Below are 27217 nucleotides of genomic sequence, written 5' to 3'. Positions count from 1 at the left end.
CGAGTCTTTTCCTAAACTTTAGGATGGGATTTGGTCCGATTTTCAATTCTGTCAGATTTAGAAAATTCGAAAATTTTGTGTGTATATAGTGTCGCATGTAGGGGTATTGTGCGCCACTGACGAGAACTGCCGTTCTCCGGTGATATTTTTTATTTGTCATATTTTATTATTATTTGAAAAAGAAAGATAAGGAGCGCCGAATACTAAAAGGTTGAGAAACACTGATTTAATAGGTATAAAAATAAACAAAAGAAAGTTTAAAGTTTCTGTTTCTCTTATTTATCTTGTGGCAACACTGTAATCCCTTTCAAATGAAAATGGTTCAATTTGGTTCAAATAAAAATATTGATATTACTAAAATTGAATACAATAACTACAGAAACGTTTATTAATCATTAGAATATTGGAAACGAATATCTGTATTCCACAAATAAAAGGAAAATTACCTTTGTAGTGGCTATCTAATTGACTTATTGACACTAATAATTGACAGTGACAGTAACATAACAAATAAAGGCGAATGGAATTGTAAACTTGTAAATATAAATAAGCTTTTATAATAATTATTAAAGGACATAACATTTCTTTTTAGGATAAAAATGTCTTCCTATTTACGAGGTTCGACAAATTATGTTTGGTCTACGACCAGTATTCTGGGAAAAGGTGCTACTGCAACTGTTCATCAAGGTGTTAACAAGGTAAATGGTGAACCTGTAGCAGTTAAAACATTTAATCAACTTAGCACACTTAGACCACAAGAAATTCAGCTGCGAGAATTCGAAGTACTACAAAGAGTTAATCATGAAAATATTGTTAAACTTTTGGCGATCGAAGAAGAGCAAGAAAACAGGGGCAAAGTGATAGTTATGGAGCTGTGTACTGGTGGAAGTCTCTTTAACATTTTAGATGATCCTGAAAATACATATGGTTTAGAAGAGTCTGAGTTTTTGTTAGTATTAGAGCATTTATATAAAGGAATGAAACATCTAAGAGATAACAATCTTATACATAGAGATCTAAAGCCAGGTTAGTATTAAATACATATAGACCAGGATTGATCTGTTTTGAGGTGGATGTGAGAGGTGGCATTTGGATTTGTGCAGATAAAGTTTGGTGACAACTTCAATAGTTATAATTGACTTATCGATGGCTTAGTGTGAAAACCTCGTATCTCATTTTTTTTCGAAAATGACATTTTGGTGGTTTTAGTTTGAAAACCTTATATCTCACTATTTACAACTGTTAGAAAAAATCCAAATACATTAGACTATTTTCTACAGCCGAAAAAAGAAACCACGTATATCAATTGCTCTCTTGATTTAGTGTGAATACCACGTATATTTATAACCAAGACTTTGGTACTTAATTTGGAGCATTTGTTTGAGAGATTCGACTTGGAGAAATGTTTTTTGTGAACAGTAAAAGGTAGTCCTGCATACAGAAACATTTTATGAACCTTAAATCAAAAGATTTGTACTGTATCAACCTAGTATTTGGAGGTGTGCAATAAGCTATGAAAAATGAAAACCTCTTAAATAATAATAAACACAACCTCATTTAAGATGAAAAACACGTATATCAAGATATACCAGGTTATCATAGTTACTTGGGCAAAGGCTCTATATACTGCAAGGATATTTACGTGTTTTTCATAGTTAATATTTGTATTTCCAATTTAATAGAAACACTTAACACTTTTAGCTCTAGGCTAATATCAGATATATGTCTCAATGTGCTCGAATTAAAAATATGTAACGGTAATTTTTGTTTTTAGGTTATACTATGCAGAAAATCAGTTTTTTGCCTCTCCTGTAAAATTGTAATTTAATGAGATGCGAGGTTTTCACACTAAGCCATCGTTATGCTCCTTCTCAAATATGCCCGGAACATTAATAAAAGAATTAAAATATTTAAAAATTTCGAAAAACATCGATGTTTTTCTACTTTCATTACTTATAACTTTAAAACGATTCATTTTGGAACAAGGTCATACGGAAATAAAATAAAGATAATTGAATTTTGTATGATGTACTACCAGTTTAAAATGACGTAAATTATTAACTTTTCTGCAAAATAGCAATAAATACAAAATAAGGGGACAAAAAGCCTGTTTTTATTCAATGTTTTTCAACCGCTTTGGTTGCACTTAGAACCTTCATAATTGGCTTATAAAATTCTTACAACATATGTACTTAAACCGTCCACCAAATTTCATTAAAATCGACTTAATAGATTTTGCATAATAATTTTGCGATCTAAATTTTTTTAAAAAAGTTCAAATTTTTTAAAAACTTTCTGTACAAAAAGTAGACCATTTAGAAGTTTGCTAATTTTTTTACATATAAAGAGGCTCCCTACCTATCCAATACACTTTACAGAATTAAAATCGGATTATTTAAGTGGCCTCAGCACTGTTTTAAAGTTATAAACAATTTTTTGGCTTATAAACAAAAACAGTGAGGACATTTGAGTTGGAATAAATTCATTTTCTCGAGAATGGGCAACTCTGGAGATAAATCTCGAAACAGGTCGATTTTTGTTTTTAAATTATAATTTTTTGGCATATATATCATACTAGTGACGTCATCCATCTGGGTGTCATGACATAATCGATGATTTTTCTAAATGAGAATAGAGATCATGTGATCGCTCATTCGAAAGATTATTCAATTCTCTATTCTTTAATATTTTTTTTTTTTTTTCGTGGAATTTATGGCTTTGGTGAGGACCAATTAGCCAGACTATGTTAGATTGTATAAATAGTTTGTGTAAATTGTTTCATAGTATCAAACTTGAGCATGATGTATTCATTTGTTTTGTTAGTAATATGTAGCATTAGTAAAGTGTAAGGTGTTTAATTTTTTTTTCCTTCCGCGCTAGAGCATCAACCCGGTTCAACGCCGCGGAGGTTTTAGCCCTCTTTGTGTGTGTGTTTTTTTTTTTTTTTGTTTTTTTTTTGGTTTTTTTTTAATTGGTTCATTTTTTTTTACTTGGTATATATTTTTTTTTTTTTTTTGTATTCACCTTTTTTTTTTCCTTTAATGCTTTACATTTAGTTTGTTTTGCAGAATTGCTTACAAAATTGGTTAGTAATTTTACAATTCTAGTTTACAGTTTATGATGTGTTGATGAAGTACATAAAGTATATTATTATTTCCTGAAAAAATAATACAATTTAGGTCTATTGGAAGGTTTATCTTGTACAGTAATCCCTCTTCAACCGCGAGGGTTACGTTCCGAAGAGAAAGGTGCGGTTGGTGAAACCGTGGTTGGCGAGGGATCCGCGATCCAAAGAAGAATGTGACATATATAGGTAATCCCAATATTCCCAATATTGAATACGTATATATTAGTATGTACAGCTGGTTCCAAAAAAAAACTGATACGACTCTTAAAGCGTATTTTGTAGAAAATTGAGCAGTGTACTTTCTTCTTCTTCTTCTTTTTGGTTTTGGTCTCGGTGCAAGGCAATTACCAGCACGATTTATAGGCGATCTTGATGTAGTCTCCATATCACAATCGCTGACTATGTTCTTGTAAAAAGCTTTTGATAGGGTGTGATATAATGAATATGAGTTTAATTATATTTAATTTATTATATTTTGAAGGATAAATACTTATTATCTACATACTGTCACTGTCACTGAAAAATTTTAAAATTTGTCAGATAACTTCAACCTCAAAAAATGGCTGTTTGTTTATTTATTTTATTATTTGTCTGTCATAATAAATATAATATAATGTCAGACCCATCATACACTCCTCAAAATGATCAAATCTTACTAAGAGTCCTATCAGTTTTTTTAGGAACCAGCTGTACATAGAAAGAAATATGATTAAATTGCATATCTGTGAAATAGTATTATCACATCAACAAAAATAAAGACGCTGAGATCAGCGTCTACATTCGCCGGTATTTTAGGTATTTTAAACCTTCAGAATATAAACTAATTGCCATAGTCTTACTACTAAGAACAAGCGCCAGTGGCGTATCATGAGTGATTTAACGCGACTGGTCAAATTATAAAAAATATATAAAAATAATAAAATATTCTCATTAAAGATTTAACAGATATCGCAACCGCGGATAAGTGAAACCGCGGTTGATGAGTCCGCGGATAATGAGGGATTACGTGAATTAAGTTTTTATATAGATTATTAATGTTTACAATATTTATTGGACATTCAAGTAAAACATGTACCAATGTACCCATTTTACCACAACTACACAGTGGATCGTCTGTAATTTTTATTTTGTGCTTATAATAAGGTGTTAGTGCATGGTTTGCACGTATTCGATTTATTGTGGCAACAAAGTTTCTGTTTGGTATTTTGTGAAACCATGGTTTTCTGGGGATCCTTGGCTGGTGTTTACAAAAGTTTGTTCCAGTTGTTGATGCACTGTATAGGTTTTGCCACATCTCATTTATTTTGTTCCTTTGATTTAAGAATAAATCGGACGGGGGTAGTTTAAGATTTAGTTCTTTTCCTGATGTTGGAGCTGTTTTTGCTAAGGCATCCACCATTTCATTACCTGTTATGCCTGCGTGTCCCTTTACCCATAGATATATGACGACTTTATTCTTGATGTGTATCTCATTATATAAATACAGGATTTTTGCTTCAATATGATTAACTGATCTATTTATTTTAACATTTTTAAGTTTATCTACTGCACTTTTGCTGTCCGTACATATTATAAATTTGTCGTGGTTAGAGCCGAGTATGTATTTCATAGCTTGCACTATTGCTGTTAGTTCTGCAGTATATATGGAAGCTTCCTTTGGTAAAATAAATTTTTTGTCAGTATTTTCCTCAAAATGGTAAAAGGCACAACTAGTATATTCTTTTGACTTTGATCCATCAGTGAATATAGAATCATAGTTTGGCCAGTATTTGTTTTTTGTTTCGTTGAACTTTGTTTGATTGATACTTGCTACTTCTTCACTTTCAAAATAGTAGGTTCTAATTTCACGTGAAAAAATTTGTTCAGGTGAGTAAATTAAAACTGGAGGGAGTTGGTTGGAATAGAGTATATCTGTAATGTCAGCTATTTCTGAGAAAGATTCTACTATGAGGGGGGTTTTCTTGAAGTGCCAGTATCTATGGGTCAAAACTTGAACTGTTAGTGACTGTACACTATTGAGGTAAGAAGTTTTTTTTGAAATGGTTTTTATCATGAATTTTCTGCTCAATAGTTGTCTTCTTAGTTTAAGAGGAGGTTCCACGGCTTCAGCTTGTATAATGTTTATGGGCGTTGACTTAAGATATCCCAGGCAAACTCTTAAGCATTTATTTTGTTGTATCTCGATTTTATTTAGATGTGTATCTGCTGCTGTTCCATAGAGTTGACTTCCATAATCCATTATTGATCGTACCATTGTTTTGTAGAATAGTAAAGCAGTATTTGGGTCTGCTCCCCACTTTGCTCTACAAAACGCTCTTAGGATATTTATAGAATTACTTGTTTTTTTGATAATTTGGTGGATACAGTCCTTCCATAATAGTTTTCTATCTAGATGCAGACCAAGATATTTTACAGAGTTACTAATACAGAGTTTATATTTTCCTATTGTTAATTGTCTTTGATAGTTGTTTCTGTTTCTAGAGAAAATACATATATTGGTTTTGGACTCGGATATGGAAAGTCCCATGTTGTCTAGGTATTTTTGGATTTTTATAAATTCAGTGTTGATATTTTCTATACATTTGACCTCTGATTTGCTACTGATGTAAATAACAACATCATCAGCGTATTGAATGATTTTAGACTTTTGTGATATAACATTTTCTATATCCATTGTGTACAGGCTGTAGAGGATTGGGCTCAGGATACTACCTTGTGGTAATCCAGATCTACATATTCTTGATTCCGAAATTTCTTGATTTATCTTTAAGGAAACTGATCGATTAGAGTAAGCTGATTTTATGAAGTTGGCAAAGGAGGTTGGTAGACCAATATTGATGAGCTTCTCTTCTAGTATATTTATTTGAACATTATCATATGCTGAAGTTATATCCAAAAATGTGGCCAAAGTGCTGTATTTGTGTGTGAATCCTAGATAGATGTCATTTACTAGTATCGTTAGGGGTTCCAAGGAAGATCTTCCCTTTCTAAAAGCATATTGTGAGTCAGGTAATATTTTTTCATTTTCTAGCCAATATTCAAGCCTGTTCTTTATCATTCTTTCCATGGTTTTAAATATACACGATGATAAAGCTATGAGTCTATATGAATCTGCATTTCCATTCTGTTTTCCAGGTTTTTTAATAGGTACTATGATGTATTCTTTCCACATCGGTGGAAAAGGAATCCTATTTATCCAAATCGAATTGAACAATTCCAACAGGGCTTTCTTATGGTCTAAGGGCATTTTATGCAACATATTATATGAAATGTTATCCGCCCCGGGAGATTTATTATTTGTTGATTTAATGCAATGATCGTGTTCCCATAATTGAAATAACGATTGTAGGAAAGAAGTGTTCCTATTTACAGTAGCTATTTGTTGAGTAATGTTGTTTTCGACCCATGGAGGTGAGATTTTTGTGTGGAATTCGCTTATCCAGTCTTCTTTGGGGTCCATTAGGGGTTTATTCGCTTGTTTTCGGTTTTTATATCGGTTTACTTTGTTCCACACTTCTTTAATTGGTGTATTTTGATTTAGATTTTGGCAGTAATTTATCCAACTTTTTTTCTTAGTTTCTTTAAAAGTTTTTTTAGCTACTGCATCAAGTCTTTTATATTCTGTTAGATTATTAAGATTTGGAGCCTGTTTGTAGGTTAAGAAAGCTTGTTTTCTTGCTTTAGCAGCTATGTTACAGGTTTCGTTCCACCAGTCCTTTGAGCAATGATTTCTATTTTAAAATAAAAATGTGTGTACCATTTTTATATATTCGGCTGCAATACGAAGGAAAAACAATCTTACTTTTTAATTAGTATTTCTATATTGTGCGTTTGATTTTCGTAACGGAATTGCTTTGTCGGCAGCTTTGTTAATATTGTCGATAATGCCCATTAGTGATGATTTTGGTTCTGTTGCTTCAAGGGTAGCGGTGTATACATCCCAATTAGCAGCCTTGAGTCTCCATATATTATGTTTTGTCTGTTTAATTTGCGCAGGTGGGATATTCCTTCCAAATTGTATGTGTATTGGTAAGTGATTAGAGCCATAAGGTTCTTCTAAAGTACACCACGTAATTAGTTGTGTCAGATCCTGTGTACAGAGGGTCAAGTCTACAGCTGACTTCTTATTGTTTGCTAATGTAGGTGATCCGTCGTTTATAATTACTAGGTTGCATTGTTCGATAGCTTCCAAAAGAATCTTGCCATAGATATCGTCATATCCATCGTTCCATGCCAAACTATGTGCGTTAAAGTCGCCCCCAATTATGAATGGTTTTGGAATTTGTTCCAAAAAGTTAATCCACTGTTGTAATGATATTCTAGTTCTCGGTTTAAGGTATACTGAAACAAAGTAAATTTTTTTATGTATATATGGAAAATTTACCGAGATACAAGTATGCTCAAAGTTGATTGTAGTTGGAATTGAGACTTCTTGGTATATTAAGTCTGATTTTAATAAAATGGCAGAGCCGCCGTACCCGTCGTCCCGGTCACAGCGAATATTGTTGAAGCCTTTAAAATTATAGTATTTTTCTGCTTTAAACCATGTTTCCGATAGAAGTGCAACGGAGTAGTTGCCCCTATCTAGTAGATATTCTAAGTTATTTTTATTAGAAACTGCCGAACGGCAGTTCCATTGAAGGATATTTATTGCATGGTTGAGGTCTGAGAATGTGATGAGGTGTTTCCATTTATAGTTAATTTGACTAAGTTTTCGAGTTCTTCCTTATTTATGTTTATACTTTATGATTAATTATTTATATGGGAAATAAGCCACAATTAAAATGAAAAAAATAATTTTATTAACGTTTCGACGCCCAAATCTTTTTTGACAACGGCACCCGATTTGGGCGTCGAAACGTTAATAAAATTATTTTTTTCATTTTAATTGTGGCTTATTTCCCATATAAATAATTAATCATTTGAATTATTATTGTAGAATATATTATTAGTTGACATTTTGTTAATTGGATTTGATGGGAATTGGGTGGGTGTATAATTATTGGGATTTAATGGAGGGAAAGTTTTGAGGCAGGAGAGGTTTGTAGTTTGTTCCGTATTTATGGATGTTACTTTTGCATAGGAGTTTCTGGGGAACTCTTTGTTTGCGTCTTGATAACTAATATTATTGGAAGACATAGCGTCTTTAATAAGTTTTTGACGCTGAAATTCTTGACACGCGCTTAAATTTGTAGTAAAATGATCCCCCGAACAGTTAAAACATTTTGGAGTGAGATCGGTCTTTTTACAATCTTTTGAGTTGTGGGATTCTTGACATTTATCGCACCTAGCCTTGCTCTTACACTGCCCACCTGTATGTCCAAATCGAAGACAATTAAAGCATAATAGCACCTTTTGTTTGTATGGTTCGACTTCCTTTAGTACCTTGTTGATTGTTATATATTTTGGTAGCACTTGTGACTTAAAACTAACTACGCATGTTTTTGTTGGAATGTATTGAGTACCGTTTTCATCTACTTGTCTTCGATTTAATCTTGTGACTTGAAGGACTTCAAATTTACAGTGTAAATCGTACATTTTTATTCTGTTTTTAACATACTCTACTGAAAATTCTGTGGAAATATCTTTTATTACGCCCTGTCTAACTAAAAGAAACTTAGGAATGTATATGTCTAGATTATTTTTTATAAATATTGCTTCATTTTTTTTTAGATATTATATAGTTAGCCGATTTATAATCTTTAAATTTTATACGTATTTTATTTCTTCCTACTGCGTCAATGCTTACAATTTTTTCATCAATTTCTTTAAAATTTGTGATAATAATGTCACCTATCCTTAACGCGTTTAATCTGCCTTTAAAATCGGGTGAATTATTTTCTAAATACGCGTAAAAAGGTCCTAGGTCGTTTTGTCGGTAAAGAAATTCCTCCCTTTTTGTTCCTACTTCTTTGTTAATGTTATTTGTTATTGAAGTGTGTACATTAGCAAAGTCATTATCGATAATGGGTTTATTATTAACAAGTTTTGTGGTACTTATCTGTGTAACTGGAACAAGATTTTGGAATCCTAATAGCTCCTCCTTTGAAGATGTTGCATGTTCTGTATCCATTTGGGTTTCTAAAACATTTTTATCGGGGGCGTCGCCCCCGCTAACTGCACTCATAACTTTTTAATGTTTTTATTCCGATTTCGCTTTTTTATTTGGTGTAATTAATTTACTTTTAAAGTTCACAAAATATTTATTTAAATATCTAATTTATAGACACCGGTTTTAAAAAACAAGCTTCTTTCCTACGCACGTCTGACTACCACGACGAATGGAAGCTAAGTTATTCTTTAATATAAACATTAACATAATTATTTATACAGGGTGTCCAAAAATTTTTTTGTTAATTAAATTAATTGAGACAAAAAGAAGAATGTATATAATTTATTTAATTCCAAATACATTTTACTGTTGTCCCAAAACAGGGAAAAATGTTTATTTGATAAATAACTATTGTTTTTCGCTTAAATTCAATATTAAAGTTGCCACCCACCAGCCTCTTAGCAGTTTTAACATTTAATTTAAGCGAAAAGCAATGTTTATTTTTTAAATTAACATTTTTTCTGTTTTCTGACTTCAGTAAAATGTATTTTGCAATAAATATATTACCAACATTCTTCTTTTTGTCTCAATTAATTTAATTAAAAAAAATGTTTTTGGTCACCCTGTATAAATAATTATGTTAATGTTTATATTAGTAAATACAAAATTGAATAGGGGAGCGTTCAAGTATCACGTAACGCAGGTCGGTGGGGGGGTCAAAAAGTCAAAAATCTTCAAAAATTGCGTTACGCAATAGTTAAACGCCCATTACAGTGCGTTACGTAGGGGGAGGGGGGTCATAAATCTTCAAAAATCGCGTTATGTAATACTTGAACGCTCCCTAGCGTTTTGAATGAGCTATCAAACGGCCACTATTCTCATTTAAAAAAATCATCGATTACGTCATTACACCCAGATGGATGACGTCACTAGTATGATATGTATTCCAAAAAATTAGAATTTAAAAATAAAAATCGACCTGTTTCGGGATTTATCTCCAGAGATGCCCACTCTTGAGAAAATGAATTCCTCGCTGTATTTGTTTATAAGTCAAAAAAATGTTAATAACTTTAAAACAGTGCTGAGGCCACTTAACACCTTCAGCTCCACGCTAGTTCACAAAATTTTCATTCTGGGCCAAAATGTTTTTTTGAATGAATAGAGATTTTTGTTATTTTAGGGTGACTGAAGCAATTTTTTTTATTTATTTTCAGTTTATTTTTGTATTTTCCTATTTTTATATTTTTGTATTTTTATATGAATTTCTAGTTACATACAACCTATCTTTTCATGTCTAAGGCCAAACCCAGTTATACCAGAAAATTGGCTCAGGCCATAACATTATTATCTACATATAAAAACTTAAGAGTGTGTCCTTTTAGGAGACACAACAGATCGAACACGAGTCATGTGTATCTTTTTCGGTACACAGCATTGAGGACAGTGTGTATCTAAAAGGATACACTGGGGCTGAGGGTGTTAAATAATCCGATTTTAATCCTGTAAAATGTATTAGATAGGTGTAGAGGCTCTTTATATGCACAATAATTAGCAAACTTCTAAATGGTCTACTATTTGTTCAGAAAGCTTTTAAAAAATTTGAACTTTTTTAAAAAAATTTAGATTGCAAAATTATTACGCAAAATCTATTAGGTCGATTTTAATGAAATTTGGTGGACGATTTAAGTATGTTGTAAGAATCTTCTAAGCGAATTACGAAGGTTCTAAGTGCAACCAAAGTGGTTGAAAAATATTGAATAAAAACAGGCTTATTTTGCCCCCTTATTTTGTATTTATTGGTATTTTGCAGAAAGAGTAATAAATTAAGACATTTTTAACCAGTCGTATATCATACAAAATTCAATTACCTATCTTTATTTTATTTCCTCACGATTTTTTTCCAAAATGAATCGTTTTAAAGTTATAAGCAAAGAAAGAAGAAAAAAAAACATGTTTTTTGAAATTTTTAAATATTTTAATTTTTTTATTAATGTTCCGGGCATATTTGAGGAGGAGAATAAGTCAATTATTATTATTATTGAAGTTTTCACCTACCTTTATCTGCAAAAATCCGAATGCCACCTCTCACATCCAAAGATAGAGGTTTTTTCACAGATCCGCCCTGGTCTAATATAATTCTGATAATATTCCCTTGAATTTGGAATACTAAGTAGATATTAGTGATGTAAAAAAGTGCTTATAGTCTGGGTAGATTATCGGGGAATAGGCCATTTTTAGTTAGCCAAGTTATTTACCAACAATTTTATTGCTGCAATCGAATTTTATGATTCTATATATTAATAATATAGGTATTCAAAGTCGGCAGATAGTGTGCTACTTTTTTTATAAACAAAATGGTGCCCCCAAATCATGTTGTTTTCAATTATTGCTTTATAACTCCAAAGATTTTAACTTTACACCAAAAACACCCAAATAAAAATTCACCAGAATTAAATTCTGCATAGAGCATGTTTTTCCCGATTTACTTCGACGAAAATTTTTCTCAGAAATTGCGGGTTTTTCCAACAAAATCTTTAATTTTCAACTAAAATTTTATGTAAGTAATTATTTATTAATAATTAAATAACTTGGTGTCATAAAAGCCCTTTTGGTATAAAGTCTTTTTGGTATATGTCACCAAGTTATTACAATGTCACTCTGACACTGGAATTGCACATGACACTCTACCCCGCACTTCCATCACCACCTCTTGCTTCCCTCTCGCAGTATCTTTCTATGTGGCCATGTATTTGGCATCTATAACATTGTGTCTCTTTCACTGTTTAATGGATCATCTCAATCTTTATTCTTTCTAACTCTAGAAGTCCTCTGGCTATGTCCTCATCCAGCTCTACATAACAAATTTACTTTCTCCCCTGTTTCCCCTTATTTTTCCAACTACTTCACATGCTTCCTTTCTACCAACTAACTTCTCTACTGATTCGAAAATATCTTTTTCTGTGGTTAAGCCATCCATGTCCACTAGCACCAACCCCTTCTTCATTATTCCACCTTTTGCCTCCTCCCTTGTTGGGCATCCTTATCTTGATGCTACTAAATTCTTGACTGGCTCTGCCATTTTTCTGCCTCTATCTAATTCCATTACCATACCTTCTTGTCGGGTTTGCCTAACCTTGTTGATGACAGGGTTAAGCAAGAGCTTTCTCCTAGCTCTTCTCTTAACTCCTTTATGAGTTCAGCATATAGCTTGTCTTTCGGTTTTGTGATGAATACCTTTTTCTTTCATTCTTTCATTTTTCTGGCTAATATTTGAATTTATTTACATTTTTATACATATATATTTGTAGTTACCTTCTTTCCTCTTCTTCTTGTTGCCGTCTCTAGCACTTTTCTTTATTTCTCCACTCCTAGTGCTGCTGGTGCTGCTATCCCTATTGTTTCTCTATTCAATATCTTCCCTATGATCTAATAGCTTTCTGGATGCTGCCAGGAATTTAACAGCCATCGGTTCTTCTCCTTTCCTCTGTTTCATCTTGTGGCCAATTTTTTTTATATCTTCTTTCTCCCATTTTCCTCTACTATAGTTTTTATGTGTGACATAGTCCCATTTTAATCTCTTTCCATGAATACTTTGGGGAGGTCTGGGTACCTTGCAATAAATTCCCTCTTCACACTTGCATCAGCAGGCCTTAGTTACTGGGATTGCCACATCATCTAGTGCCCGATAATGCCTTTTTCGTACAAGGTTACCTTTTCATAAGGCTCCTCTGGGCATTCTTGGTCTAGTAGTTCAATTATTTCTTCTGTGTTTTCAGCCGTCTCCGTTTTCTTATGTAATTCTTCCATCCTTCTCACAATAACCCTAGAACAGGAGACAATTTTTGTTTTTTCGATATTTTAAAAGATTGTAAAAATAGGATAGGTCCCTTTGTTTGGAAGGAGAATGTTAAGATTATGACAAGTATATTTTTATTTTCAGGTAATATTATGAAATATATTCGTGATGATGGTACTACTGTATATAAACTCACCGATTTTGGAGCTGCGAGAGAACTTCAAGAAGGCCAATACTTTCAATCGTTGTATGGTACAGAAGAGTATTTGCACCCAGATATGTATGAAAGAGCGGTTCTACGGAAACCTGCTAACAAAACTTTTGGTGCAACTATAGATTTGTGGTCCATTGGTGTAACTTTGTATCATGTTGCTACAGGAAACTTACCTTTTAGACCATACGGGGGACGTCGAAATAAGGAAACTATGCATCAAATTACTACAAAAAAAGAAAGTGGGGTAATATCTGGTATACAATATCGCGAGGGTGGACCAATAGAATGGAAAAGAGAACTTCCAATGAATTGTCAGTTAAGTTATGGTCTTAAAAAGATAGTAACTCCTTTATTAGCGGGTCTATTGGAGGCAGATCATAGAAAAATTTGGTCATTTGACAAATTTTTTAATGAAGTAGATGTCATTCTTTCTCGTAAACTTTTTCATATATTTCACGTAAATAAAGCCCAACTAATTAAAATATATATACTTCCAATAGAGAATTATACACATTTACAAAGTTATATAGCAGAGCAAATTGAAATTAAAGAAAATAGCCAAATTTTAATTTATCAGAATAATCTTTTAAAAAATCTCATAGAAGATTATACTTTAATAACAGGTTATCCAAAAACTACTAAAGAAGATCCATATTTTTTATTTGATAGAGAAAATAATAATATTACTGTGGTACCTGATCCAGAATTACCGAAATTTAACGAATTTTCTAATGTAATGTCTGTAGAAAATGATGCTGCTCAAGCGAAATCTGCATGTAGCATTGGTCATCAATATAAACGACAGATTGATAAATATTCGTTGTTTAGTAAGCTTATTAGAGATACTGTTCAATATTTTACAAAGTACATAACAACAGTATTACAAGAACTGCATCAAAATACACAACATCTCTTGGATAAAACTTTAACGCTTCAAAAGACTGCAGATATATTGCAAATTTCACAACAAATCAGTCGCTACAATAACAAAACAAATTTTGTGGAAAAATTGGAAAGTCTGAGTAAAGATTTTTTAACAATCTCTGTACAGGGTGTTACAAATTTGCATAAAACGCATTGTACAGATTCCAATCTGAAATTACAGTGGGAGAACACTAATAGAAATCTCAAGTGTCCTTATAAAACACTCTCTCCAGCGAGGGCTAAAAGTCAAGTAGAACATTTAAGAGATTCTTGGCAACATTTAGTAAGGGATAGAGCTACACGCACATTAAGCTATAACGATGAACAATTTCATATATTAGAACGTATAAAAATTACTCAGACTCTGAATAGATTGAAAAATTTATTTGAGCATGAAGTCTTTCCTCAGTATGAGCAGTTAGCCGAAAATTTTGGTGATTGGTATAAAATAGCTCAAAACATCCATCTAAAATCTGAAATTTTGATTTCAGATGTTAAAAAATATGAAAGCAAGTTAACGGAGTTTGAAGAAGATATTGCGATTGAAAATTCTGATTACATGGACTTTGTTAAAAGCAATAACAAACAAAATACGGTACCTAAGGTAAGAAATCTGCAAAGTCAAAAATTAAAACAGTGTTTTACTGAATACCATAAAGAGTGTAAAAATATTAAAGATGTTCTCAATGAAAATGTAAAACTCACCACTTACTTGAACGATTCAACAATGGAAATCATGAAAAAAATTAATGCAAATGACAATACAGAAATGTAATAAAATTGAATAAAATAACATAATATAGACCAGGCTGTATCGTCGTCCCCGTTAGGTAAATTATTCTGATTCGTTTTTTTCTGCACAAACTTAATCAAAAAGAGGTCCTTATAACAAATACACGGGGTGCCGGGAGGTGCCGCGGTCGGAAAATTGTTTAACAATGGTTTTTAAATAAATTCAAAAAATCAATATTTTTACTTCGGACAAATTTTTTTAGATTATTTTGCTCGTTTTGAGCAAAAAGGTCTCGTGTGATTTTTCTCTAAAATTGATAGTTTTCGAGTTATATGCGATTTAAAATATGAAAAACGCGAAAATGGAAGAGCTGTTGTAAGTACCGACAAAAAGTACTGAAGTCTTAAGTACCAGTACTCAAAGTGGAACTAAGTATAAATACCAGTACCAAGAATAAATAAATACTTAAGTATTTCGGTTAAGTAGTATGTACTTGAAAACAGTAAATTTAAGTACTAAGTATTAAGTAACCGATTTGGTAATTAAGTACCTACATTTAAAATATTTGGTGCTTAAATATCGAGTTCAAGTACAAGTATGACACACATTTATTCTAAGTACTTGTGTAAAAGTGAAGAAACTCATATATTCTGTTTCTCATGATCATCTTTCAGTGCGTTACAGTTTTTCAATTTCTTTCTAACGCATTAAATTGTATGTGACAGAAAAAAGGCACGTCCGTGATTACAGACATTTACAACATTTATTCTAGTTATTCTAGTTGTCGATAGATGGCGCCATAATAAAAATTTTTTTTAATTAGATAATATTACAAATATAATCTATATAATTTATAAGACTATACAAATCAAAGAAAATACCATTTTATAAATGCAAGAAACACATTTGATTTGTTTTTATTCCAAATTGAAAATAAAATGTGACAACTGTCAGATTTAACTAAAATGTCATGTTAGAATAAATGTCATAAATGTGTATTATCACGGACTTACCCTTTTTCCTATCATTTGTTACGCACTGAAAAATGCTCATGAAAAGGACAATATAACAAGAACATTTCATTGAAATTAAGGATTAGAACACTTAAGGGCTGGTTGTTCGAACGCTAATCAACAATGATCACTATCAAATATTTAATTACTGTCACAACTGTCAATGTCAACTTTGGTTGGGTTGCTGAAAACATAATTGATTATAATTATGAGTTTAGTTAATCAATTAACATAACAATTATTAACATAATTGATTAACTAATTTTATAATTGTAATCAATAATTATGTTTTCAGCAACTAAATCAAAGTTGACATTCACAGTTGTGACAGTAATTAAATATTTGATAATGATCATTTTTGATTAGCGTTCGAACAACCGGTCCTAAATATAAGATATTTGCAGTGCTGTTGTATGAAATGGAGAGCTGGACGTTTAAAACAGGAACATATAAATAAATTACAATAATTTTGTCAAAAGAAAAATAAATGAAGATACTCAGAGTAACTGGATGTCATTTAGATCGTTTTCAGTGAACGATAATATAGATAGATAATGAGACACTGAAGCTCCAAAAAGTTTCAATTTGAATGCCTCCAAGAACAGACTTAGTACCACCACGTAACTGTAAAAATTGTTATAAAAGCTTATGTAGATGTACAAAAGCTGATATTTCCTGTATATCTCAATGCAGATGCACGAAGGAAAATGTTTACAAAAATAGTATTATTAAATAAGAAAAACTTTCTTTTAGGTTATACAGTAAAACCTCGATATAACGGACTAATTGGGGGGACGGGATGTCCGTTAAAGCAGAAAGGCCGTTCTAAAAATAGGTTTAAAATCAATCAATTTTTTTTATGTAGGTACTGTATTTAGATACAGTGTACAAATCTATAAGTTAAAAAAGGAATAAAGTTTTGTTCGCTACTTTTTTACTTTTCTACTTCGTCTAAAAAATTTCTGCAATACACTTATTTGGTTGATAAAATTATTCACTGATTCATTAGTTGAATAAGCGATGTATTTTTTGGCAAAACATACAATTATTAAAGTTGCCACCTTCTGAATTTAGAATACTTTCAAGGGGATTAGCAGGAGCTTTGTCTAAAATCAATAAACATTTCACCTCTTTAGGCGGTATTACCAGTTTCTCCTCTTGAAATTTTTTCACTGCAGGTACAAAACCAATTTTTGAAAATATCTCTGGTGAGCCATGCCCTATTAGAGCTATAATATGAAACGGGCAGATGATGCCTTTTGATGATTATATCTGTGACAATAATTACTATTAGGTTTACGAGATTGACCAACAATTATAAAAGTCAATCCATGCGATCCATCTGCGTTGGCACAAAGCAGTGCCGAGATCCTGTCCTTGTTGTTTTTCCTTCTAGAATTCGACTTTTCATATTTTTTTGCATTCAATTTTTTTTACATTTGATCTTATTTTTTGTCCGTTATATCCGAAGTCCGTTGATTAGAGGTCCGTTCTATCGAGATTACTGTATTTCTGAAAACTTGTTTTTCATGATTTTTTTTTCTCATTTGGTACAAAAAATCGAAGAAAAAGAAAATTGAATGAAAGGTGATACGAGGTACTGTATGATGATATTTTATATTTATAATAATTATATGTTAAAATTGAATTAGGTTCTTTAAAATTAAAAAATGAAGATAACGTATACCTACACATATAAATTATAATTTGTATAGAGAGGTTAGCGCGTTAACCTTGACGCTGTGAGCCGATCTTGCGCCTCAGAGCGCGCTATTCAAATATCGATATCTTGGTCAAAAATAAACATACGAACATTTTCTTAAGCTCAAAATGCTCTTTTTGAGTTCTTTATCATTGATGTTAATTATTATGTTTTCCAGATTTAGCCATACGGCTCACACTCCCTCTAAGCGGAAAATTGACTCATCCCAGATACCTACGGTATTAAAAGGATTGAGCTCTGGTGGGACTCTTTCCGTGTTATGGAGCTCTAGGTGACTTGATACGCCGGAGTATCTCCAAAAAATTTTAGAGTTGCACAGCCTTCTGCATAGTCTTGTAAAGATGTTCATTTATTATGTTATTATTTATGTTAATTAATGCTATCATTAATGTTAATTAAAGTATAAATGTTTATTGCTCACATTTGCTTAAAACCCTTATAAACAAATGTATGTGCAATTTTTTAAAGAAAATCATAACTTCAGACGGGTATAACTTTAACACAAATAAAGATAAAGTAAATTAACAAATTTTGTTTTGAAGTGTATGAATTATGCTTTAAAATGAGACTTTCCAAATCTCATTTGCAAAAATACTTCTTATTTTGCATTATGCACTAATTTTACAATATCTTGAGTTCCAATTGTTGTATTTAAGTTTAGTAAACGCCATTTTCTTTGTTTTTTATTAAGGAACAAATTTTATTTTTTTGTATCTATTTTAGTTTATGAGCTAGAGCCTTTTAAACAATTTATAAACAATTACATTATTTATAACAATTTTTTGACCACTTGGATCGAAATCCACCCTGGAAATTTTTAATCAGCACCCAAGAATCTACAAGAATCCGTTGAGTTTTCCCATCAGAATTGAAAAGGCCACGGCGACCTCTATTTGGCGCGTAGACTATTTGCAGTAATCCTTAATACTTAAGAACTTTTCGTGAAGGATTTAAGTACATAACGAGTACTTAAGTATTTTTTATTTTTTAAATTGCAAGTAAAAATATACTTAAAACAAATTTAAGTACTAAGTACAAATATTTGTCGGAATACTTAAAAGTTCTAGTACCAGTATGGTAAAGTAGGGTAATAATACGCACTTAGTTTATTTTGGGTTGTAACTTGGGGGAAGAAAGACATAACAATACTATATTTGTTGCATATCGATCTTTATTTATTACGTAACAATAAAGTCATATTTTATTATGTTTAAACAAAAAACATCCCTGTAAAAAAATATTTTGAAAACGTGTCATTTGCGTACTCTTGAGCTCCAGGGAGGCTAAAAGTACGACTGAGTTAGGGTAAAAGTACGCACTAGCTAAGAGTCTTACAATGGTCGCAAACGAAAGGTCCGATTTCTTCATGCGCTGGACAGGCCTCATGCCACCATTCTGCACATATTCCACATTGAAGTAAATTGGTAGAGAGTCAGGTGGATGACAATATGGCGGGTTCTTCTCCAGTTGAAAGCACACTAAAACGTGATATCACGAAATTCCTGGAGTGATGCCAAGTGTTTAAAAATTCCCTGCGTACTTTTAGTCGACCGCGTACGCTTACCCTCCTTTACCTTACACATATTTTTTTGGAGTACTTAGAGTAAAGTACTTAAGTACTTAAAAGTACTCAAGTACATTTTTTAAGTACTGTCGGTAATCAGTACCGCAGCTCTGGAAAATGGTCATTTTCAAGACAACTCAGTTAAAAATTATTATTATGAAAGTCAGAAAGTGACTAAATCAAAGTTTACCGCCCCACAAGACCCTGAAAAAATTTTTGTCATTATTTTATTACTAGGCTGTTATTTTTTAATAACTAACAGTCAGCGCTATGCACGTATTAGGCGGCCGTCAATGGTGAGCGCAAAAAAAGTTATGCACCATTCCGGTAGTCCAATGGTGCATCTTACTCGTACTCATATTGACGGCCGCCTCAATACGCTCTTAGCGCTCATTGATAGTAATTAAAAATAATAGCTTAGTAATAAATTAATTACACAAATTTCTTCAGGTTTATTGGGGGGGGGGGGGGGTGAACTTTTATTTGGTCAGTTTCTGACTTTCATAATAATTATTTTTAACTGAGTTATTAAGCCTCGAAAATAGTTATTTTCGCGTTTTTTAAATTTTAAATCGCATATAACTCAACAACAATTAATTTTAGAGACCTTTTTTGCTCAAAATGTCTCAAAGAATCTAAAAAAATTGTGCCAAGTAAAAAAATTGATTTTTAAAATTTTTTTAAAAAAATTGTTTAAACAATTTTCCGACCGCCGCACCTCCCGGCACCCTGTGAATTTGTTATAAGGACCTCTTTTTGAGTAAGTTTGTGCAAAAAAACGAAACGGAATAATTTACCTAATGGGGGCGACGCACATAGGGGTATTTCATCAATCTGGCTGGCCAAAAAGATTTATCGCGTTATTATTTAATTTTAATGTTTCTTTTAATATTTTGTATGAAAGGAAATTATCTCTGATAGTTTATTAAAAAAAAACGAGTAGGTATAGAATATTTTTTATGTACAAGCAAAAATAAACAAAAATGCAATTGTAAATGTAATAAAAAATTGTAATTAAATTGAAATAACATCAACTGGACGATGAATTCCATGGTTCTTCTGAGTCATCTGCTTCATCTTCAGCTAGTTCTTCGGAGTCCGAGTTTATTAACATTTTCGTCTAAATCAGCTGGAATGAACTTTTCGATAGTTTCCTTTGAAAAATATTTTGAGGATTTTGTTTGTTTTGGTCTTAAACAAGTTATTAAAGGATCAGAGCTTAACAGAAGTCTAGATTCCATTCCACCCTTGAAAATTGTCGTGCAAAGCTGTTACGGTACATCCTGAAATGTTTATTTCGGGCTTATGTGGCTTCTAAGAATTTGGCTGGCTGTCTATTAGCTTTTGACCATCTTATAAAGTCGCTTTTACGCTTCAACTCTTTTATTTGGTCTTGACTCGTAATCTTCATGTGTTAAAAGCTCATTTTCTAAATAATTTATTTTTGCTTCAAATTCGGCAAGTTTTGTTCTTGCATTTTATCGTATAATCTTTTTCTAGAAAAAACTCTGTAATTTGAACCACTTGGCATGTCTAAGACAAACAAGAGTTGTGTTAAAAGCTGAAAAAAATTAGGTTTGTGCAATTTGGTTCTTACGACTACCTCAATTTAAATGTAAATATAACGAAAAAGAGGTCTATCATATTTCAAGAGGTCTATCAAATTCATCCCAATAAAAAATATGACCGGGAAGCACCCTGAAGTATAACTAATTTCTTTTAGAATTTTAAAAACAAATCAAATTTTAAACAAAAAAATGATAAAGTTCAATACGCTGCTTAGAAACCGCATTGTACAAATATAGTATAAAATTACACATATTAATATGTGATCTTACCTGTATTTTCAAGATCCATAATTGTTTACACTGTAACAATCACCCAGTAAATAGTATTTAATCTCAAACTTAGCAATCACACTTTAATAGCGAAAATCGTTTACACTATGAACGATGATGGTCAAGTTTTGACTGGATATTGCCTGAGTAGGCGATATCGTGGGACCGGGAAAGAGTTTGCCCAGTGTATAGCAACTATCGGGCTAATAGAACACGTAGTTTATGTTATCCCAAAAGATGTTTGACAAAATAGACTTTTGGCCAGCCAGATCGGTCAAATACCCCTATGTGCGACGATACAGCCTGGTCTAATAATAATTTTTATAAGTATGTGTATCTTAATTAAAATTATTTTTGTTTTAATCCAAGGGCTGCTTAATAGTGCAGTCAGTGATGGTGGATATGAGCTATTTTCTCCGATTTCGTTGAACCTCCATTGATTTTCATGAAAATTGGTGAGTGGTTAGATGATACCTCAAGGAACAAAAGTAACATGGTGCCAACTGGCGCATTTATTATTTATTCTGGGGATGGGTGCCACCCATTCTCGGGGTGACAATTATTTTATAAAATAACCCCATAAATCGATAGAGGGCTAAGCAAAATTTGTTATATAAAGTTATTAAAATAAATCAATACTTACGTTATTAAAGATCAAAAATTTTAATTTTTCGTGAAAAAATGCATATTTTAAAGCGGTTTCTCATAAATGTAAAAACTAAAAGTTTTTACAAAAAAGCTATTACCAAAGTTGAAGATAATAAAAAATCGAATAAATTCCATAATACAGTGGAACCTCGATTATCCGTCTCTCTATTAACCGTCACCTCTGTTAACCGTCAGGGTCCATACGTAAGTTATATTGACTACATAAGTAAAAATTTAGTCATCAATTCATTTTGTTTGAGCATTGCGATAAGCCAAACGAAATTCGTTAAAATGTACACGTGCAGTTATGCCACCACCGCATTTTTTTTATGTAAATAATTTTTGTTCTTATTCAGGGCTCTGGATTAGATTTCAATTTAAATAGGTAATGATTAATGATAAATGATACCGTGCTTTTAGTGTCCTATTTTTAGAATCGCAAGGCGAAATAAAAACGCACAGCAAAATAATTTTTACAGTCAGTATCTGTATGTCACCATAATTCAGTTTGATTCCAATTCGAACATTGATTGTGTCACTTAGTCGTTTGATCAATTAAGTTTTTTTTAATGTTCTGTTAACTGTCTTTTCGATTATCCGTCATACCCTTGGTCCGGTGCCCTGACGGATAATCGAGGTTCCACTGTACTTGAAAAATGTTTCTATCTCGATTATTTTTTATCCTACAAAAATAATAACAGAAGTTAAATATTTGTTAAAAAAACTAAAATTTGCTTCTATATCATTTTTTACGTATATATCGAGTATTTTTGGTGTTATTGTCAAAGGAAAATGACAATTACGAAAATTTGAAAAATTCTAATTTTTTTAAATCTTATTTTTTTTCAAAATATTCATTCTAACCGGTTAAAATTTTTGAGGTCATTACTTATGCTAAACTAAAGAAATTCTTATAGGGATTACTATAAATTTTAAATTTTGTGGAAATGGCGTACCTATGTTTTATTTTTCACTTATTCCTAATAAATTCGAAAGGGTTTCTATTATTTTCCTCATAACTTGCTTAATTTTGATGTTATCAACTTCTTCTGGAGTTAATTTGATAGGTATTCCTATAACAAATGTTTAGTAAATATTTATATCTTATAAAATGTATCGTTTTCTCGGTATTTAAGCTTGAATTCTTAGATTTGAGTACTCGCCGAAAAAAATATACATTCAATTACCTATAACTCACTTTGAATTAATACTAAATGGTTTTTTCAAGTAAGGAATTTATTCGTTTTTTATTATCTTTCATTTTAATATAACGGTTTTTTTAACTTATAGTTTTTAAGTTATTTATGAAAAATCGGTTTAAAATATGCATTTTTTTCACGAAGCATTAAAATCTTTGATTTAAAAGATTTGTTTTATTTTAATAACTTTATATAATACATTTTGCTTTGAATTTGCCCCCCTATCGATTATTGGGGTTATTTTTAATAAAATATCCCGAGAGGGGTGACATCCACCCCCATGGCAAAAGCGCAAGTTGGCACCATGTCGTCCATGTCACTTATGTTTCTTGAGGTATCTTCTAACTACTCACCAATTTACATGAAAATCGATAGAGGGTCAACGAAATCGGAGGTGAACACCTTCAGTTACTGTAACTATGATAAGATGCATTTATATTGTGATTCTATCGAGTTAATTTTGGACATCAATAGCTGGTGTTCCTGAAAATCAATTAAAGCTAAAGACTACCAAATGACTAGGAGTAATCATCATTATCATGGCTCTAACCATTCGTGAGCCTTGGCTTGTGTATACAGGATGGTTCATTAGTAGGGTAAAGCTCAATAGCTCCGCTATAGTAATAGATAGCAATAACAGTTAATAACAAAAATTTTAGCCACCTTTGAGCTTCACATTACAAAATTAGTTAGCATGTTACAGAGTGTTCGATAACACAGTGACAGACCTAACTTATGTTTTTTTAAATGAAACACCCTATATTTTATTTTATATTCGAAATCCTGTTAACTTCTCCATCACAAAAATGTAAAGGTTTGTAATGTTATACAGGATATTTACAAAGTTATAACCAATTTTGTATGAAAATCGTAACAAGTTCAACTCCCTGTATAAATAAAAATAAGCACAACAGCAATGGTTTATTAATGCCATTTTTTTTTATTTATTGTCAAAATTTTTAAGAATTATTATTGATATTGCTAATTTTCTTTATATCAAATACAGGGTGAGTCAAAACGCAAGTACATTATTTTCTCAGTAATGTTAAATGGAACACCCTGTATTTTATATCATTATTGAAAAGTAACATTAACGTACTTTAATTTTTATATAACATTCCCTATGCCCAAATTTATTAGTTTTCGAGATATTTTTATTTTTAAGAGCAAATTATTTTAGGTGTTTAAATTTATCTAAATTTTAAGCAAGCCATGACTGAATTGACAATTGAAGATTACCAATTATCAATCCGGTAATCAATGTAACACTGTAGCAAATAAAGAAATAAAAATAATTTATTAGTAATACATTTTACAAACAAAAACACAACCACTACATGCAACATTTTTGAAACAATTAAAAACTATCTTTTTATGTAAATGCAACAAATAAACAAAGAAAATTAGTAATAAATTTTACAAAAATTTTGTGAAGACAATTAAACAGTACTTTTGTATGTAAATGTAACAATGTAACAAATAAAGAACGAAACATAATTTATCAGTAACACATTTTGCAAAAAAAAAACATGTTTGAAAAAATTAGAAGCTACTTTTAATAAAATATTTTTAATATTTAATTACATAAGGTGTTCAAAATTATCTCCTAACACATTTATGTACGCCTAAAAACGATCATTGAATGAGCTACTTACTCTACGGAGCATTTGTAAATTAACACATCGAAATCAGGGGCGTCATTTGATAGGGGCAGGGGGCATTTGGCCCCCCCTAGCCCTGAAAATGACTGAAATTTACAAAAAATAAATCAATTTTCATCATTACATCATATATAATGTATTGTATATAATGCTTCCCCCCCCCCAATCAAAAGTTCAAATGACGCTCCTGATCGAAATACACTTTGTATTCTATTTTTCATCTCATCCCTTGTTGTTGGAGGTATTTTATAAACTTCATTATTAACGTAACCCCAAAGAAATCAGTCCAGTTTATTAAATTCTGGTGATTTGGGTGGCCACGCTACTGGTCCATTAAAAAATGAAAATATCTCGAAAACTAATAAATTTAGACATAGGGAATGTTATCTAAAAATAAAAGTACGGTAATGGTACTTTTCAATAGTGATATAAAATACAGGGTGGTCCATTTAAAATTGCTGAGAAAATAATGTACTTGCGTTTTGACTCACCCTGTATTTGATATAAAGAATATCTTGAAAATTTTGACAATACGTTAAAAAATATGGCATTAATAAACCATTGTTGTTTTGCTTATTTTTATATATACAGGGACTTGAACTTGTTACGATTTTCATATAAAATTGATTATAACTTTGTAAATACCCTGTATAACATAACAAACCTTTATATTTTTGTGATGGAGAAGTTAACAGGATTTCGAATTTAAAATAAAATATAGGGTGTTCCATTTAAAAAAACATAAGTTTGGTCTGCCACTGTGTTATCGAACACCCTGTAACATTCTAACTAATTTTGTAATGTGAAGCTCAAAGGTGGCTAAAATTTTTTTTATTAACTTTTATTGCTATCTATTACTATAGCAGAGCTATTGAGCTTTACCCTACTAATCAATCACCCTGTATTAAGATAATCGCACTTTTACATAATTTAGTATACATAAATATCAACCGATATTGGTTTAAGGTAGTTTATTACAACAACAAATCAAACAAAGGTCGTATTTTTTAAATGAATCACAAATCTTTAAATTTTAGTTTAAATAAAAGTTCAATTTTTTTGTTTTAAAGAAAACAAATTATTATGTTTAAATATAATAGTTAACATTTGTTGTGTTATATACTGTCTTACTCGTATGAATTTATGCAATTCAGGAGTATTGTAACTTTCATTGATTTAAGAATTATTTAGAGCCGCAAGCCGCAACCATTCTTCTATCGCTGGATTAATCCGAGAATTTAAAATATTTTTTTATTGATATTCTCTTAAATCTGGTTTCAGTTGATCAATTATCAATTTTTTTTACTTAAATCACTTAATGATACTTATATTATAAAAACTTTGGTGTCCTCTTATTCTATCCAACAACAATGCACTATAATTATAAATTAACGGTCCTGTAGGAATTACGTAATAACTATAGTGCTACTAATACATAGACTATTGTAACGTCCCTTGTAAAAATTATAGAAACTGATAGAAATTTACTGTTTGTTCACTTTCATACAAGCATTAAACATATTTATTTTTATAGATTTGCCCACATTTTATATTAACTGACTGACTATAACAATAGACATATTCGATAATTACTATGTTAATATTGTATATAAGGTTTAAAGTAATATATCTTTTAAATAAAACTTCTTTTTTTATTCAAGTAATAAACTGTGATTTACATTGATGGTACCTATTCCTCTTAGTAGTGGTACTTTTATATTTTAACTAAACAGAAAGTTAAACATTTTAATATTTAAATTAGTTACTTATAGGTCTGGATCCCGCGTATGAAAAAAAAGTTGATTAACAGCAAGCTGAAAATTTTTTAATAGCTTAAGGGTGTCTAGTCGGCTACAAACTTTGATGTATGGGAACACTGGAACAGGGAAATTTTAATTGTGGAACAGGTTAAAAATTTGGAAGGTCAGACTACGAAAACGTCCCAATGTATTTTGTCGGACAGAACTTAAAATTAATTTGTTACACTTTCATTAAACTGTCCTGCAAAAATCAGACTGCTGTTTATCACCAACTGGGTATTTTAATGAGTGGAACACGTAGAACATGTCAAATGGCAGGAATTATGACAGGTGATAAATAGCAGTCTGATTTTTGCATGAGAGTTTAATGAAAGGGTAACAAATCAATTGGAAGTTCTGTCCGACAAAATACATGGGACGTTTTCGTGGTCTGACATTCCAAATTTTTAGCCTGTTCCACAATTAAAACTTCCCCTGTTCCAGTGTTCCCGTACATCAAAGTTTGTCCGACTAGACATCCTTAAGCTATTAACAAATTTTCAGCTTGCTATTAATCAACTTTTTTTTCATACGCGAGATCCAGACCTATTATATAAGTGTATCGAGTTGACAGTTACAGTTATAGACCAGGGCATTTAGCACTAAAAACACTGGAATAGATCGATTTAAATACAGCATCTAGACCTAGAGGCTTGCGACTTTTTGCATTCTGTTCAGGATTATGTCAGGAAAAAAGTCTATTGTGGAAAAATGGGTGGAAATGCATAATTGCATTTGAAAGTGCAGACAATGCATCAAACAATGCATAAACATGTCAAAATAAGCATATTAAGGGCCTGATTTCACGACTACGCTATCAGAACCGACCTCCGGTGCACCTGGTGCCCAGAATCACTGCTAATGCTCGTCATCTGGAGGTTTGAGGGTTATATGGGCACTAAATTGATGCAGATTACTTTAAGGTT

General features: G+C 31.4%; 1 protein-coding gene across 2 annotated transcripts; it reads left to right on the top strand.

The window, feature by feature from the left end:
* Positions 1-296: 296 nt before the first annotated feature.
* On the top strand, positions 297-26135 carry LOC126882003 (serine/threonine-protein kinase TBK1). Of its 2 annotated transcripts, XM_050646773.1 has the most exons (3): positions 297-536; positions 593-1026; positions 13120-26135. In XM_050646773.1, exons 2-3 carry the CDS (start codon positions 600-602, stop codon positions 14886-14888), a joined length of 2196 nt encoding a protein of 731 aa, XP_050502730.1. In that variant the 5' UTR covers positions 297-536; positions 593-599; the 3' UTR covers positions 14889-26135. The 2 variants fall into 2 exon arrangements, with proteins under 2 accessions (XP_050502730.1, XP_050502729.1); XM_050646772.1 differs by having other exon boundaries at positions 297-1026.
* The last annotated feature ends 1082 nt before the right edge of the window (positions 26136-27217 follow it).

This window comes from Diabrotica virgifera, chromosome 3 (genome assembly GCF_917563875.1).
Source record: "Diabrotica virgifera virgifera chromosome 3, PGI_DIABVI_V3a".
Classification (NCBI taxonomy): Eukaryota; Metazoa; Arthropoda; class Insecta; order Coleoptera; family Chrysomelidae; genus Diabrotica; species Diabrotica virgifera.
Note: the sequence above shows the minus strand (reverse complement) of the source record. Positions and strands in the feature narration are given on the sequence as shown.